Source organism: Vicia villosa, linkage group LG5 (genome assembly GCF_029867415.1).
Source record: "Vicia villosa cultivar HV-30 ecotype Madison, WI linkage group LG5, Vvil1.0, whole genome shotgun sequence".
NCBI classification, from domain to species: domain Eukaryota; kingdom Viridiplantae; phylum Streptophyta; class Magnoliopsida; order Fabales; family Fabaceae; genus Vicia; species Vicia villosa.
The window spans coordinates 49,413,572-49,425,990 of record NC_081184.1 but is presented as its reverse complement, the minus strand read 5'-3'; the positions used below and the strand labels follow the sequence as shown (position 1 = coordinate 49,425,990).

Genomic DNA, 12,419 nt, shown 5'->3' with positions numbered 1-12,419 from the left:
TTAGCCAAAATCCAATTTTTCTATCTATTACAAATCTTCCGGGTACAATGTCAATATTTCTGAATGCTATAAAAACATATCTCCCAAGGCCATGAAAACATAAATAGAATCACTTCAATCCACATGTTACACCCTCATCTCTCCTAAGCAATTTCAATTAATTTCGTTGGAGCTTTTTGTCATCAATTATAAGAGAATTTGATTTATATGGCATGCATCAGTTCATATTCATTTGATTTTATTTAATAATCTATATCATTATATATACCATTATACAATAAGAATTTTAAAGTTAACTAAAATAATTACTAAATTTGGTTGGAACTTTTTCTAAACAAATTTACGTTTTTTAGATAAACCAATAGGCAAATTTACTTTTTTTTAAAGATAAATCAATAGCATTCAGAGACATATCTCTAATGAAAACCGTCCTAATAAAATCAAGTGATTGTGTCCACCAAGAGGAACATGACCATGACGAGAAAAGAAATCAACACAATAATATTCTTCTCTAAATATGTGGGTGTAGATAAATCTCATAGATTGAGAAATTATGAGGCAATGTCAATATTTCCAAGGGACAATGTCAATATTTTCAAAGGTCATGAAATCTAATAACATTCATGAAGGCACTTTCAATCCACAAGTTACACTAACCTTGGCAATTTCAATTGATATCGTTGCAGCACTGAAGAGCGCATTCTTGATCAATATTGGAAGCAACAAACCAACAAAAAAGCTCTATGATCTCTAAAAATAGCAGTAGTAGCAGCAATGAAAAGAAAACCTATTGCTGAGCCATCAGTATTGACTTTGATCCATCCAATTATAGGTGGTTTCCACAACTCTTCTATAACTTCTTTCCTAGGTTTACCTGGAACCTTAAACCATGAAGAATTTGGAACTCACCAATAGAGGAAGACATTCAACCCGTTGATATATTACAACTATGTCTAACCTCAGTAACAACAGGCAAGATCACAATAAGCATTATGACAAGCACAAGGAGCTTCATAACTTTGGTTTCACTCTTGATTATTATTGTGATCACTCAACTGCAGCAGCCAGGTTACACTCAAGAATCACAATTTCTCTTAGTAGTCTGTAAAGGGGGAAATAAAGCAAGTTTGTCAATAGTATGATCACAAAAAAGTGTAGTTCGTTCAAATTTTGCTATACAAAAGTGATATACTGATCACTATTTGACAATATTATTTTACCAAATAGCATATTGGTGCTATACCTATATTTAACAACACTGGAAAAAAAAGCATAGAAATATCAGATAAGTTGTATCATATATGAAAATATGGGGAAGAAGTTTAACATTAACAATGCTTTCTTCAGGCGGAATGAAAAGCTGGGAACCTATGAAATCTTCATATCCTGTAAAAGGATATAGTACCAGAGAAGCAGAAATATTTTGAAGGATAAAGCATCAGATGCTATAAAGTTTTATAAAAACATACACAAGTAAGCTAATGAATTACCTGAGTATTGTTGTCAACCCTGTGAGAAATTGAGTATTCAAACTTCTTTAAGAAAAAAATATATATATACAACATGCATCTAAATTTAATTTTACCAATAATCTCTACAAGAGCATACACCATCTTTAAATCTGTGAAATCGTGCTCGATCCCTCACAATAATCTCCCTATTAAAAATATTTGATATAATTTTTATGAAAGCATGACAATCCACACATATTCTAAGGTTCTTTATAACCTGAATTGGTGTTCCATCAACTGTACTAATTAAACCATAAGCAACAGCCAACTTCTCACTATGATAATTTAATGCATTCTCTTTGTCCTCATCGCCTATATCATGCAACACAAGGTTAGTTTCAGCTATATATCCATAACCTTTGATCCTAAACTTGATCTCATCCAGCTTTGCATATATCTCTTTGGAATTCGGATGACTCTGATCGCGATTTATAAACTTGTGTATCCTACCATCTATTTCTGTGTAGCTAAATCCAGGTACCTTCCTAACGTCATTAATTACCATAGCCTCCCTCACCCTCCCAACATCCTTCCACCTCTGCTGTGCTGCATAAACATTCGACAGCAAGACAAAATCTCCACAACTGTTAGATCCCATCTCCACCAGCTTCTTAGATGCCATCTCTGCCATTTCCACATTCCCGTAAGTCTTGCTAGCCCCAAGCAAAGTCTGCCAAAGAACCACATCAGGCAACACGGGCATGGAATTTATAATATCATATGCTTCTTTGAGCCTCCCCGCTCGACCCAACAAATCAACCACGCTCCCATAATGCTTAACATTAAGTTTCACTCCAGACACCTTCATCGAATCAAACAGTCTAACCCCTTCATCCACCAATCCAGCATGGTTGCATGCACATAATGCAGCAAGATACGAGACTGCATCCGGACATGTTCCATCTGAAGCCATTCTATCCAAAAGATCGAGTGCCTTGTATCCATCGCCATTCATTGCAAAAGCCATAATCATTGTATTCCAAGTGATAAGACTTTTCCTACAACTCATACTATCAAAGACCAAATAAGCTTTATCAACAAACCCACATTTAGCATACATATCAATAACAGCATTACAAACAATCACATTCTTGTCTAACTTCTCATCCACAACATACCCATGAACAATCTCCCCCTGCTTCAAAGCACCCAACTGAGAACAAGCCGAGAGCGCACCGAGAACAGTCACATCATTAGGCTTCCATCCCTCTTCCTTCATCCTGTTAAACAAATCTATAGCCTCATTGGGTCGACTCCCTTGAGCCAACCCAGAAATCATTGCATTCCAAGAAGCAATATCTCGCTTCACCATTCCATCAAACACCTTCTGTGAAGCATCAAGAAAACCAGTTTTCGCATACACATCCAACAAAGTAGTAAGTAATAATGCATCAGCATCAAACCCAAAACGCAGAAGCTGAGAATGCAACTGGGTTGCTTCAGAGAAAGCTAACGCACGCGCGCAGCCCTTGAGAGCGAAGGAGCATGTCAAAGCATCGATCTTCTGATGGCAGCGTAACATGTTGCGGTACCATGAAATGGACTGAGTTGGTTCGGGGCTTTGGGCGAGGCCTCGAAGAATGGCGTTGTAGTCGTTTGTGGAGGGGTTTTGGATTTGCCGGAAAATTTTAGCGGCGAAAGAGAGGTTGCCGGCGGGAGAGATGGCGAAGAGTTCAATAAGTTTGGTGCGGGAAGGGTGGAATTGGAATTTGCCAGTGGTTATGAGATAGGCTTGGAGCTGCTTCATGTGAATGAGAGAGTTGCATTTCTGCAACAGTGAATATAAGTTAATATGAGCGGTCATTCTATGATGTGAGTGGAAAGAACATCGTCATATTTCGAGAAAACATAGAATAGAGAAGGGGAAGTATAAAGTGTTGACAAGAACAATGGTGGCAAGGGGTGTTTGCCATATGATAGATTTTCAGGCAACAGCGGTTTGGAGGAACTGTTTCTTTCGAGGATTCATAAAATATTTTTAGGAATAAGGTATTTGAAAATAAAAATATGAAGATTTAATTTTTTTTGGATAATTTTTTAAAATTGTGTTTGGCCTATAATTTGATGTTTATGTGAAACTTTATGGAAATGAACATTGGATGTTTCTTGAAAATTATGTGAAATTTTATGGCCATGGGAATTATGAAAATTATTTTCATTTTAAAAAACTTTTATTTAAAATAATTTTTTTAACTTTATAACAAACATGAGAATAACTATATATTCTCAGAAATATAATTTCTAGACTTGAAAAAGCCCCCTTTAAGACTCTATTTGACGTGTTATTTTATGAGTTTATAGTTTATAGTTTATAGCCTCGTATAATAATAAAAGACTTGTTTGATAACTATTAGTTTATTTTACTAGCTTATAAATTATTATCTACATGCTATTTCAAAATAGCGTTTTAGCTTATACTTTACAATTTTTTCTTCCATTTTTATTCTTATTATTTTAACTAAAATTCATTTTTACCCGCTATAATTTATTTTAATTTAAAATAAAATAATTATGTATTAAATGTCTTTTATGTCATTTTAATTAATCAGTTAGTTGAATTGTTAATTTTACTAAACACTTCAATTAGCTTATCATCTATAAATCATCAGTCGTCATCTGTTATAAGATATAAACAATCAGTCATCAGTTAACCGCTATTTTTACCGAACAGGACCTAAAACTAAAGATTTAAAACAATGTATTTTATTTAGCATTAATATCTCAACAAACATTATATTTTTATTTTAAAATCCTTTTAATGACATGACATAGTGTTAATTTTTTATTGGATGAATTTTACACTATCATGGCATATCCATTAAGCTCCAATATATATACTAAATATTTACTTAATTTTTGTGACTAATTTCTAATTAATTTTTTGGTTGAATTTATTAATGTCTAATTTAATTTAACATAAATTGTTTAATAAATTTAATATTTTTATTATAAAATATAATTTATTTAATTTTACTTTTTTTGAGAAAATAATTTTTAATCTTATATTGAACTTTTTTTATTTTTATTATTGATATAATGACTAAATAAAATTAAATACATTTTTTAATTTGAAACAAAAATTTATTAATAGCAATGGAGATTATGAGAGAAAGGAAAAGGAGAAAAATTAAATAGTTTTCTCTTTTAATTTACTCCAATCCCAACAGTATAGATTGTTGGAGTTTCTTTCTTATTATTTTGTTTACCAACTTTTGGTGAAATGTTTGGAGGATTTGGATCCTTTCCATTTAAAAAAAAAATGTGTATAAAGTTAAATATTAAATATATGTGTTTTAGATATGCGTGTTATTTGCGGATAAAATTATACTGGTAATGAAAAAAATACAGAGAGAGACAAGAATGGAGAAAATCATAACTCATGTTTTGATGTTATACAATTTCTTGAGTCTTGGCATTTAGGAATTCATTTGTCTTCAAGTTAATTGTTTTTACAAACTATTTTTTATTTTTATAAATAAATTGAACTTTCCCTTGTGATTTTTTGACAGCTCCACCATTATGGACCTCCCCGTTCTTGATTGAATTATCAATGAAATGTGAATAATTTTGAAGTAAAATCTCTATTTTCCAATATTCTTGATATTGTCTTTTTGAGTATCCAATTTACCGCACCATTGATACCTTAAACAAATTTATCTCTTACACAAGTGTTACACCACAATCAATGATCAAAGAGTTTTTAATATGACAAGGAATGTTTGGAAAACTTGAAAAATGATCAAAACAAAAACGTTCAATTGAAAAATGATAAAAACAAAAATGTCTTGGTTTATCACCTTTGTTCTTCTTAGACTTGAACCTTGCCTTTCACTTAATGTTTATATTTTAGAATTATCTTAATTGACAGGCTTCTTAGAGAGTAAGTTATAAGACTCCCAAAATTCATGGAACATTTTTGTATGTATAATTTGGTAATGAGATTTGAATGTAGGACCCCATGTATCCCATTTATGCTTTCTAGACCCCTCATAATGGCTTAACTAACTTGTAGATAGGGGTGGGAATAGACCAGGCCGGCCTACAGGGGCCTACGGCCTAGCCTACATAGGCCTAGGCCATGCCTATTTAATAAAGAGGCCAGGCTTAGACTTTTTTAAAAGCCTATTTTTTTTAATAGGCCAGACTTAGGCTATTAAAAAAGCCTATGAAGCCTTATAGGCCGGCCTATATTTTCATATATATTAGAGATATGTTAAATAAGTTGGTTCATGTATGCAAATATATTAGAAAAAAAAAAACTAAATAGGCTACCCTATATATATATATATATATATATATATATATATATATATATATATATATATATATATATATATATATATATATATATATATATATATATATATATATATATATATATATATATAAAACAAATTCTAAATAGGTTCACTTATATATGTATATATAGGCCGACCTACAAGACTTCTTAAGTTATATAGATTAATTGAAAACTTTAATGAGATACAGGCTTTTTAAATAGGCTTTCAGGCCAGGCCAAAAAACTGAGCCTATGATAGGCCTTAGGCCAGGCTTAGGCCTTTTAAGTTTATCTTAGGCCAGGCTCAGGCCTTCTAAAGCCTAGCCTAGCCTATTTCCACCCCTACTTGTAGAGTAAATAAATTTAAGAATTTTTTTTTAGAAACCATATAAACTATTAATATTAAACAAATATATAATAAAATGTACACATAAATAGAATACAAACAGGTAACAAAGTACATCGCTACCCTTATATACCCTTCTTGAATGGCAGAACCAATTCCCTTAAAAATTACCTCCATTTAAAAATTAACTATAATTTTGATCTTTTTCTTACTTGCTCATAGAATTAATTTTCATATCTAGAATTAAAAAAATCCCTCTCCTCCACTTGCATCCACTTGCATCGAACAGACCCTAAAACTTAATTCAATTAACAAATACTAATATTTGTAGACCGAATATCTTGTTCTAAAAGACCCTAAAACTTAATTCAATTAACAAATACTAATATTGGTAGACCGAATATCTTGTTCTAGATTCAAACTCAAGACCTCGCAATGGTGTGCGCAAGTTTCTAACTGTAAATACACTCAATTTCGGTCCTCCTTCATATTATTGAACTTATAGGGAATTTTTTTTAGCAAATGATCAGATCTCTGGCAAATGTTATCGAAGCAAAACTAAATGGGAAGAGAATCAAAGGGAAGAAAGGAACATTAGAGTAGAAAGTGTTTTCAATCATGTAATTTCAGCATAAACAATATACACACAAAAGAACAATCAACACTGAAGAGACTATGCCCCAATCATCCCAAAAAAACGTGACCTTACTTTATCTCATGCTGCAGCTTCCTGCTAGTCATGCTGATGGATCTTTTACCTTCAATGGCCACCATGTATGCAATTGAAGACTTTAATGGAATTTCAATCATGAACCAACACACAACATTCGACCCGATTGATTTCATGACAATACCTTGCGACTGAAAATCCTTAATCCCTTATCTTCTGGACTCCAACCCACCGAGCATAATCCACCCACCTATTCACAAAAAGATTTGTTAACAAATAATGAGGACATAAGATGAAGCAAATGTAAATTATATTGACATTGAATCAATAATCTTACAATAGTGAGCCCAAGAAAGTGTTTCCGGTTCTAACAGCAAAGCAGACGGCACTTAACAAGAGCTTGTTTTGGTGCAGCAAAGGATCTAAAATCCGTTGTTCGATAATTCCAGCTAGAATTTGGTACCTGGTAGAGAACAAAGACAAGTTTTCCTTTAGAATATACTGATACATGCCAACAAAAAAAAATCAATACAAACTTAGAGTTATGATGTCATATTGAGGTTGCAAAACCGAATTAATTTTGAAACTTTTTTTAGTAAATCACATTCATACCGCACGAGAGATGATCTAGGTCAGGAATTCAGGACATGGATCAATCAATGGTAAAATACCTTAGGTTGCTAGATACTGCCATGTAAACACCATACGCAACACTGGTAGATAATACCGGTACTTCCTCAGCCTCGTCGGCAAAAGATTTATCAACAACCTTCCGCGCATTAATCAATGCGTTTGTTACACCAGTACCAATCTGAAATGGCAAGTCATAACAAGAGCAGACATAAACAACAAAATGGCATTGGTCAGGGCATGGATTAAGTACACTAGCAGAAATATTTTAAACTTAATTCACCAAAAACTAGAAGTAGCTAGTGTATATGTTAGAATGTTAAATACCAGTGATGCACCAGTTCCAACTGCAAATAGCTTAGCTCCGTTCCGCTGCAAAAAGAGATTATTATGACATATGCATGTATGATATAACAACTAAATTACATAATACATACTACAATAGCACCGATTCGCTGTATAAGTGAAAACGACGATCCAGCCAAAGCCACCTGTTGAATATTGACAAAGTTTAACACAGTCACTCGAGAATATAACGCCAATATATATCGAAGCATGAAAAAGTAAAATAAGCAAAGCAGATGACGAGTTGAGTTGTTAACCTGAAAAGCATTTTCAGGGCAGCCAAAGAAGAACTTAGCAATAACCCCGGCACTGACAGAAAGTGGTGGTCGAAGAGAAACCGTCGGAGCAGGAAGCCACACGAGCATAAAATCTGCTACAATGGCCATGACCTATTAATAAATAAATTAAATAATAAAAAAATGATTATTATAAAAGATAATTTGGAAGGGACTTGCAATTAGAATTAAATAATACAACAAAAATATATAGCATACCACATCAGCACAAACAAAATCAAGCTCTTTAGTAAAGTTTTCTTTTCGCTTCTCCAACTCCGCAGCAGTCTGAAATGAGCATAATATTTATAAAATGGATGATGTGCATGATTGATACTTCACATAAATAGCCAAATACATAAAAAAAAATACTGAGAATAGAAAAAATAATTAGTTGAACATTAAAATAAAATACATAAAATGAAGACACAGTCCAGTCCATGTTCAACTCTCAGCAAAGATAGACAGAGTTGACAAATCGACCACAATAACACTAAGGACGGTTTATCGGCCTCTAGCTAAGAGGCGTGAATATTCAAAGAACCTCCATAGACATGATAGACTACTGAATAGACGGTTACCAGTTAGTTTTTCTCTATAACTAGTAGTTTACACAAAGCAATCGAAGTTGCATACTTACTTTAGAAGTTTGCTCCTAAACTGCAAGCAGATTCAAGCTCTTAGAAACTTAGTTTAGATTCCAAGTTTAATTTCGTTAGGAATCCAGCAATGCAATTACCTTTCCAATTCTTTTTATCTTCCGAACCTGTTTACTTTTTCGTCGACATTTGATCCCAAGTATAGTTCTTATTCCTTGCATCAAATCCATTTCTTGTATTTAATTTCTTTGCAATTTTATCTTCATCTTGTCATTACCATTTCAATGTTTTCTTAAATTTCCTTATAACTTAGAGTCTTCTAACTCCAAAGATTTCTTTTATATTTGGTTATTCCATTCCAAGTTTTCTCTTAATGTTTCTTGCTTCTAACCCTTTTAAATTTGAGTAATTTACCACTGATCATTTATTGTGGACCGAGAAAAAGTCAAATGCATGTGACAAATAAGTAAAAAGAAAATTATTATATAAAAAGTAACATTAATCATTAGGTTTCTTGGTGCATGCAAAAAGTTTAAAAGTGACAACTTAAAAAGGAAAAGAGAGAGTAACTTTTAGTTCTAAGTAAAGAGTTTCTTTATAATCTCAGGTAACAAACCCAAATGTGGATCAAACCATATTGGTAGAAATAGCCAAAATCAAAATTAACATGCAAAGAAAATACGCATAGTAAATAATTAGGTGAGTTTAAACCTTGGTAAAAATTCCAACACCGCATTCCATGGCAACTTTAGCGAGGAACAAATCATCAGCAAGCAATCTCTCTCTAAATCCCCCAAAATTAAGCAACCACCGAAACACACTGGATTTTTGCAGCTCGAAAAATCTCTTCACAATCGAACCCGGAACTCGTCCAGCTTTAACCGCCTCTGATAGATCAGCAGGCAAACTCTCCAGCGGCTTACCGACCTCCGCAAGTACCAATAGCGCTTCTTCTCTGTTCCGATCTCTGTCCCCCGATCCACCATCATCGCCATCGCCTCCTCCTCCCCCACCACCACCGTTATCTCCTCCGATTCCGCCGCCGTTTCCGGATGCATGAATTATGGTTGAGGTTTTGGGAAGTGTGGCGAGAAGAGGACGGGAAGTGAAGATTTTGGAATGAGAATGTGGAGGGCGAGAAGTGATGGTGAGAGGTGGGAGTGAGAGAGAAGTGGAAAAGGGATGGTTTAGATTGGGGAGAGAGAAAGAACGAGCGTAGATGGTGGAGAATGGAGAAGCCATAGCCATGGGGTGGAGTGTGGACAGGACAGAAGAGAGGATGGAAAGGTAGTTGAAGTCTGTGTTTCTGTCAGTCACTCACTCTGTCTTGACTTTTGAACAAGGTTTTTACCAATCGCCACATGTTTCACTCCTATGATTTACACATGACACCTTCCGTTATTATTCAATTTTTTGTCCTGAACTCTCCTTACCTTTGGATTTAGTTATCTTCATCCAATTAAACGAAGAGAAAATGGGTCATGCACTGAGAGTGTAAAATATTTTTACACTGTCAACCAATCACCACCATACATCTAATTAAAATATTATTTTATTTAAAAAAAACTTTAATGACATGGCATATTCATGACTCCCTATTTGATGACAGTGTAAAACTATTATACACTGTCAGTGCACTACCTTTTAACTCTTAAACAAATTAATTTTTAAAAATAAAGTAATATTTTAAATTAATAAATTATTGAAGATACAAATATCTAACTACTTATCGTCGATATCTAATCATTTGTTTTCTCTTTTTTTACAAAATTTAAATATCAAATATCAACTAGATTTAATAAGCATTTAGAGTAAATATATATGTTTTTTTTAGTAGGAAGCAATTTGAAGAAGAAAAGAAAAAATACGTATGTGTTATTATTTTAGAGGTAAATTTTAAATTAATTTTAAATTTAATTTCTTTTTTAATAAGGATCATGGAATTGTGGTGATAATGAATGATTGAGATTTAGGCTTTATTTGATAAAACTAGTTGATAGCTGCTGGTCGCCAGTAGCTTATAGCTAATGACTGATAGCTGATAAGCTAACATGATTGATAGCTGATAAGCTAACATGAGTGTTTGATAAATTAACTGTTTCATTAGCTGATAGATACAAAATGACATGAGATATCATTATAATTAATAAAGATAATAATATTTTGTTAAAATAATAAGGATATAAATGAAAAAAAAATCACAAGTAAAAGCTATAAGCTCAAAATATATTGCCTCATTGTTGAAATTTTTTTTACAAAGTGCAAGGTCTAAAAAAATAATTAAAAAATAATAAAAATGTTTCTCGTTATTTTTTCCGGTATGTCGTATGCCAAAAACATTACACATGAAAAACTTCGTCTTCTTGATTCTTTTGATTTTCTTTTTACTTTACTAAGAAATTTAAATTCATTATTCAATTTTTTAATTTCTTTTATCTTCAATTTATTTTTCCTCTCATTCTATCATATCGTTTTCATCACCTTCATCTTCATTCTCTTCTCACAAAAACTATATTAAAAATATAGATAAAGATTGTTATATTTATAACTCTCCATTGATAATCCACAAGCATCTAGAGGTGTATCAAATGTTAGTTGTTTACGAATCATTGATCTATCTCACACATTTCAAGGATAAGTTTTCAAAATTTTAGTTGTGATTGTGAAATCAGTATCATATACAGGAGAAATGAGAGAGGGGGTGGAGAGAGATGAGGAAGAATGGTTTCAATGGATCTGAGATAATGATTGAATGTTTAATTCTACAAATTTATCATTTATTCTAAAGAAAACGAAAGTATAAACACATAGGGAGATCGTGAATCGTGCCAGACAAATTGCCGGTGACAAAGACCACCAGATCAAAATCGCCTACGCCATGTTGAAGTTGCTAGCTCAAAATATATTGCCTCATTATTGAATTTGTGTATTATATTTCTCCTTTAAATTGATATTTAACCATTTTTCCTTACATGTTGTTAAAAGTTTAATCTTTTTGTCGAAGCAAGTAGTTGTCAAAATGCATGCAGTAGTCGAATCATGTAGTTGTCGAATGAGTTAGCCTCGACATAATTAAACTTAGCATTTTTTGTATGTTTTAGCTGAGTAAATTAGTTAGTTAGAGTTTGTTTGGTGAATAAGCAAACTCAACTATAAATAGAGATGTACCTTATCATTGTAATGTGTGAAGAAAAGTTGAATAAAATTTTTTTGAAAGCAGAGAAAAATTATGCAGAATCTATCCACTTCTTCCCCTTTTCTCTCAAACCCTAATTTGTCTTTTCTTCCCCAATTCATCTTTCTTTCTTCTAAAAAATTTCGTGCAGTGAGAATCATCTTGCAATCTATTGAACAAGTGACCTCAAGCACAAGAGGGAGGTGAATTGTAATTTTTAGAAGAGTGTGGTTATTTTCTCTTTTCTTGATTAAGATCGTGTTAGTAATATTTTTGAGTTATAAAGTGTAGTGGAAGTAAAGTAAATAAATTATATTGCAAAAATTTAAATAGGATAAGGATAAAAAGATTGCAGTAGAGAGTTATCCAGGTTTGGCCAAATGTCGGCTTAGTCTTGTCCCAAAGAGTTCTTCTTGAGATTTTTCACTATAGACTTGTGAGCTTTTATTTGTTATTCCGACAAACTTTAATACAATTTGACCTTTTGAATTTTGAACAAATTCTCAACCTATGGACACCTTTCAACTAATACCAAAGATTCTCACCGGCTAAGTTTTTCAAACCAACAACAGAGATTTATGGTTGATCT

General features: G+C 32.6%; 2 protein-coding genes across 2 annotated transcripts; both read right to left on the bottom strand.

Annotated features, from left to right (window-relative positions):
- Positions 1 to 432: 432 nt before the first annotated feature.
- Positions 433 to 3,479, bottom strand: LOC131606606 (pentatricopeptide repeat-containing protein At1g34160-like). Its single transcript, XM_058878803.1, has one exon. It carries the CDS (start codon positions 3,313 to 3,315, stop codon positions 1,582 to 1,584), a length of 1,734 nt encoding a protein of 577 aa, XP_058734786.1. The 5' UTR covers positions 3,316 to 3,479; the 3' UTR covers positions 433 to 1,581.
- Positions 3,480 to 6,712: 3,233 nt separating this feature from the next.
- On the bottom strand, positions 6,713 to 10,015 carry LOC131601644 (protein RETICULATA-RELATED 4, chloroplastic-like). The gene is made up of 8 exons (XM_058873512.1): positions 9,367 to 10,015; positions 8,276 to 8,344; positions 8,039 to 8,170; positions 7,874 to 7,927; positions 7,764 to 7,808; positions 7,478 to 7,617; positions 7,144 to 7,269; positions 6,713 to 7,056 (listed from the first exon to the last, which is right to left on the bottom strand). Exons 1-8 carry the CDS (start codon positions 9,901 to 9,903, stop codon positions 7,008 to 7,010), a joined length of 1,152 nt encoding a protein of 383 aa, XP_058729495.1. The 5' UTR covers positions 9,904 to 10,015; the 3' UTR covers positions 6,713 to 7,007.
- Between the last annotated feature and the right edge of the window lie 2,404 nt (positions 10,016 to 12,419).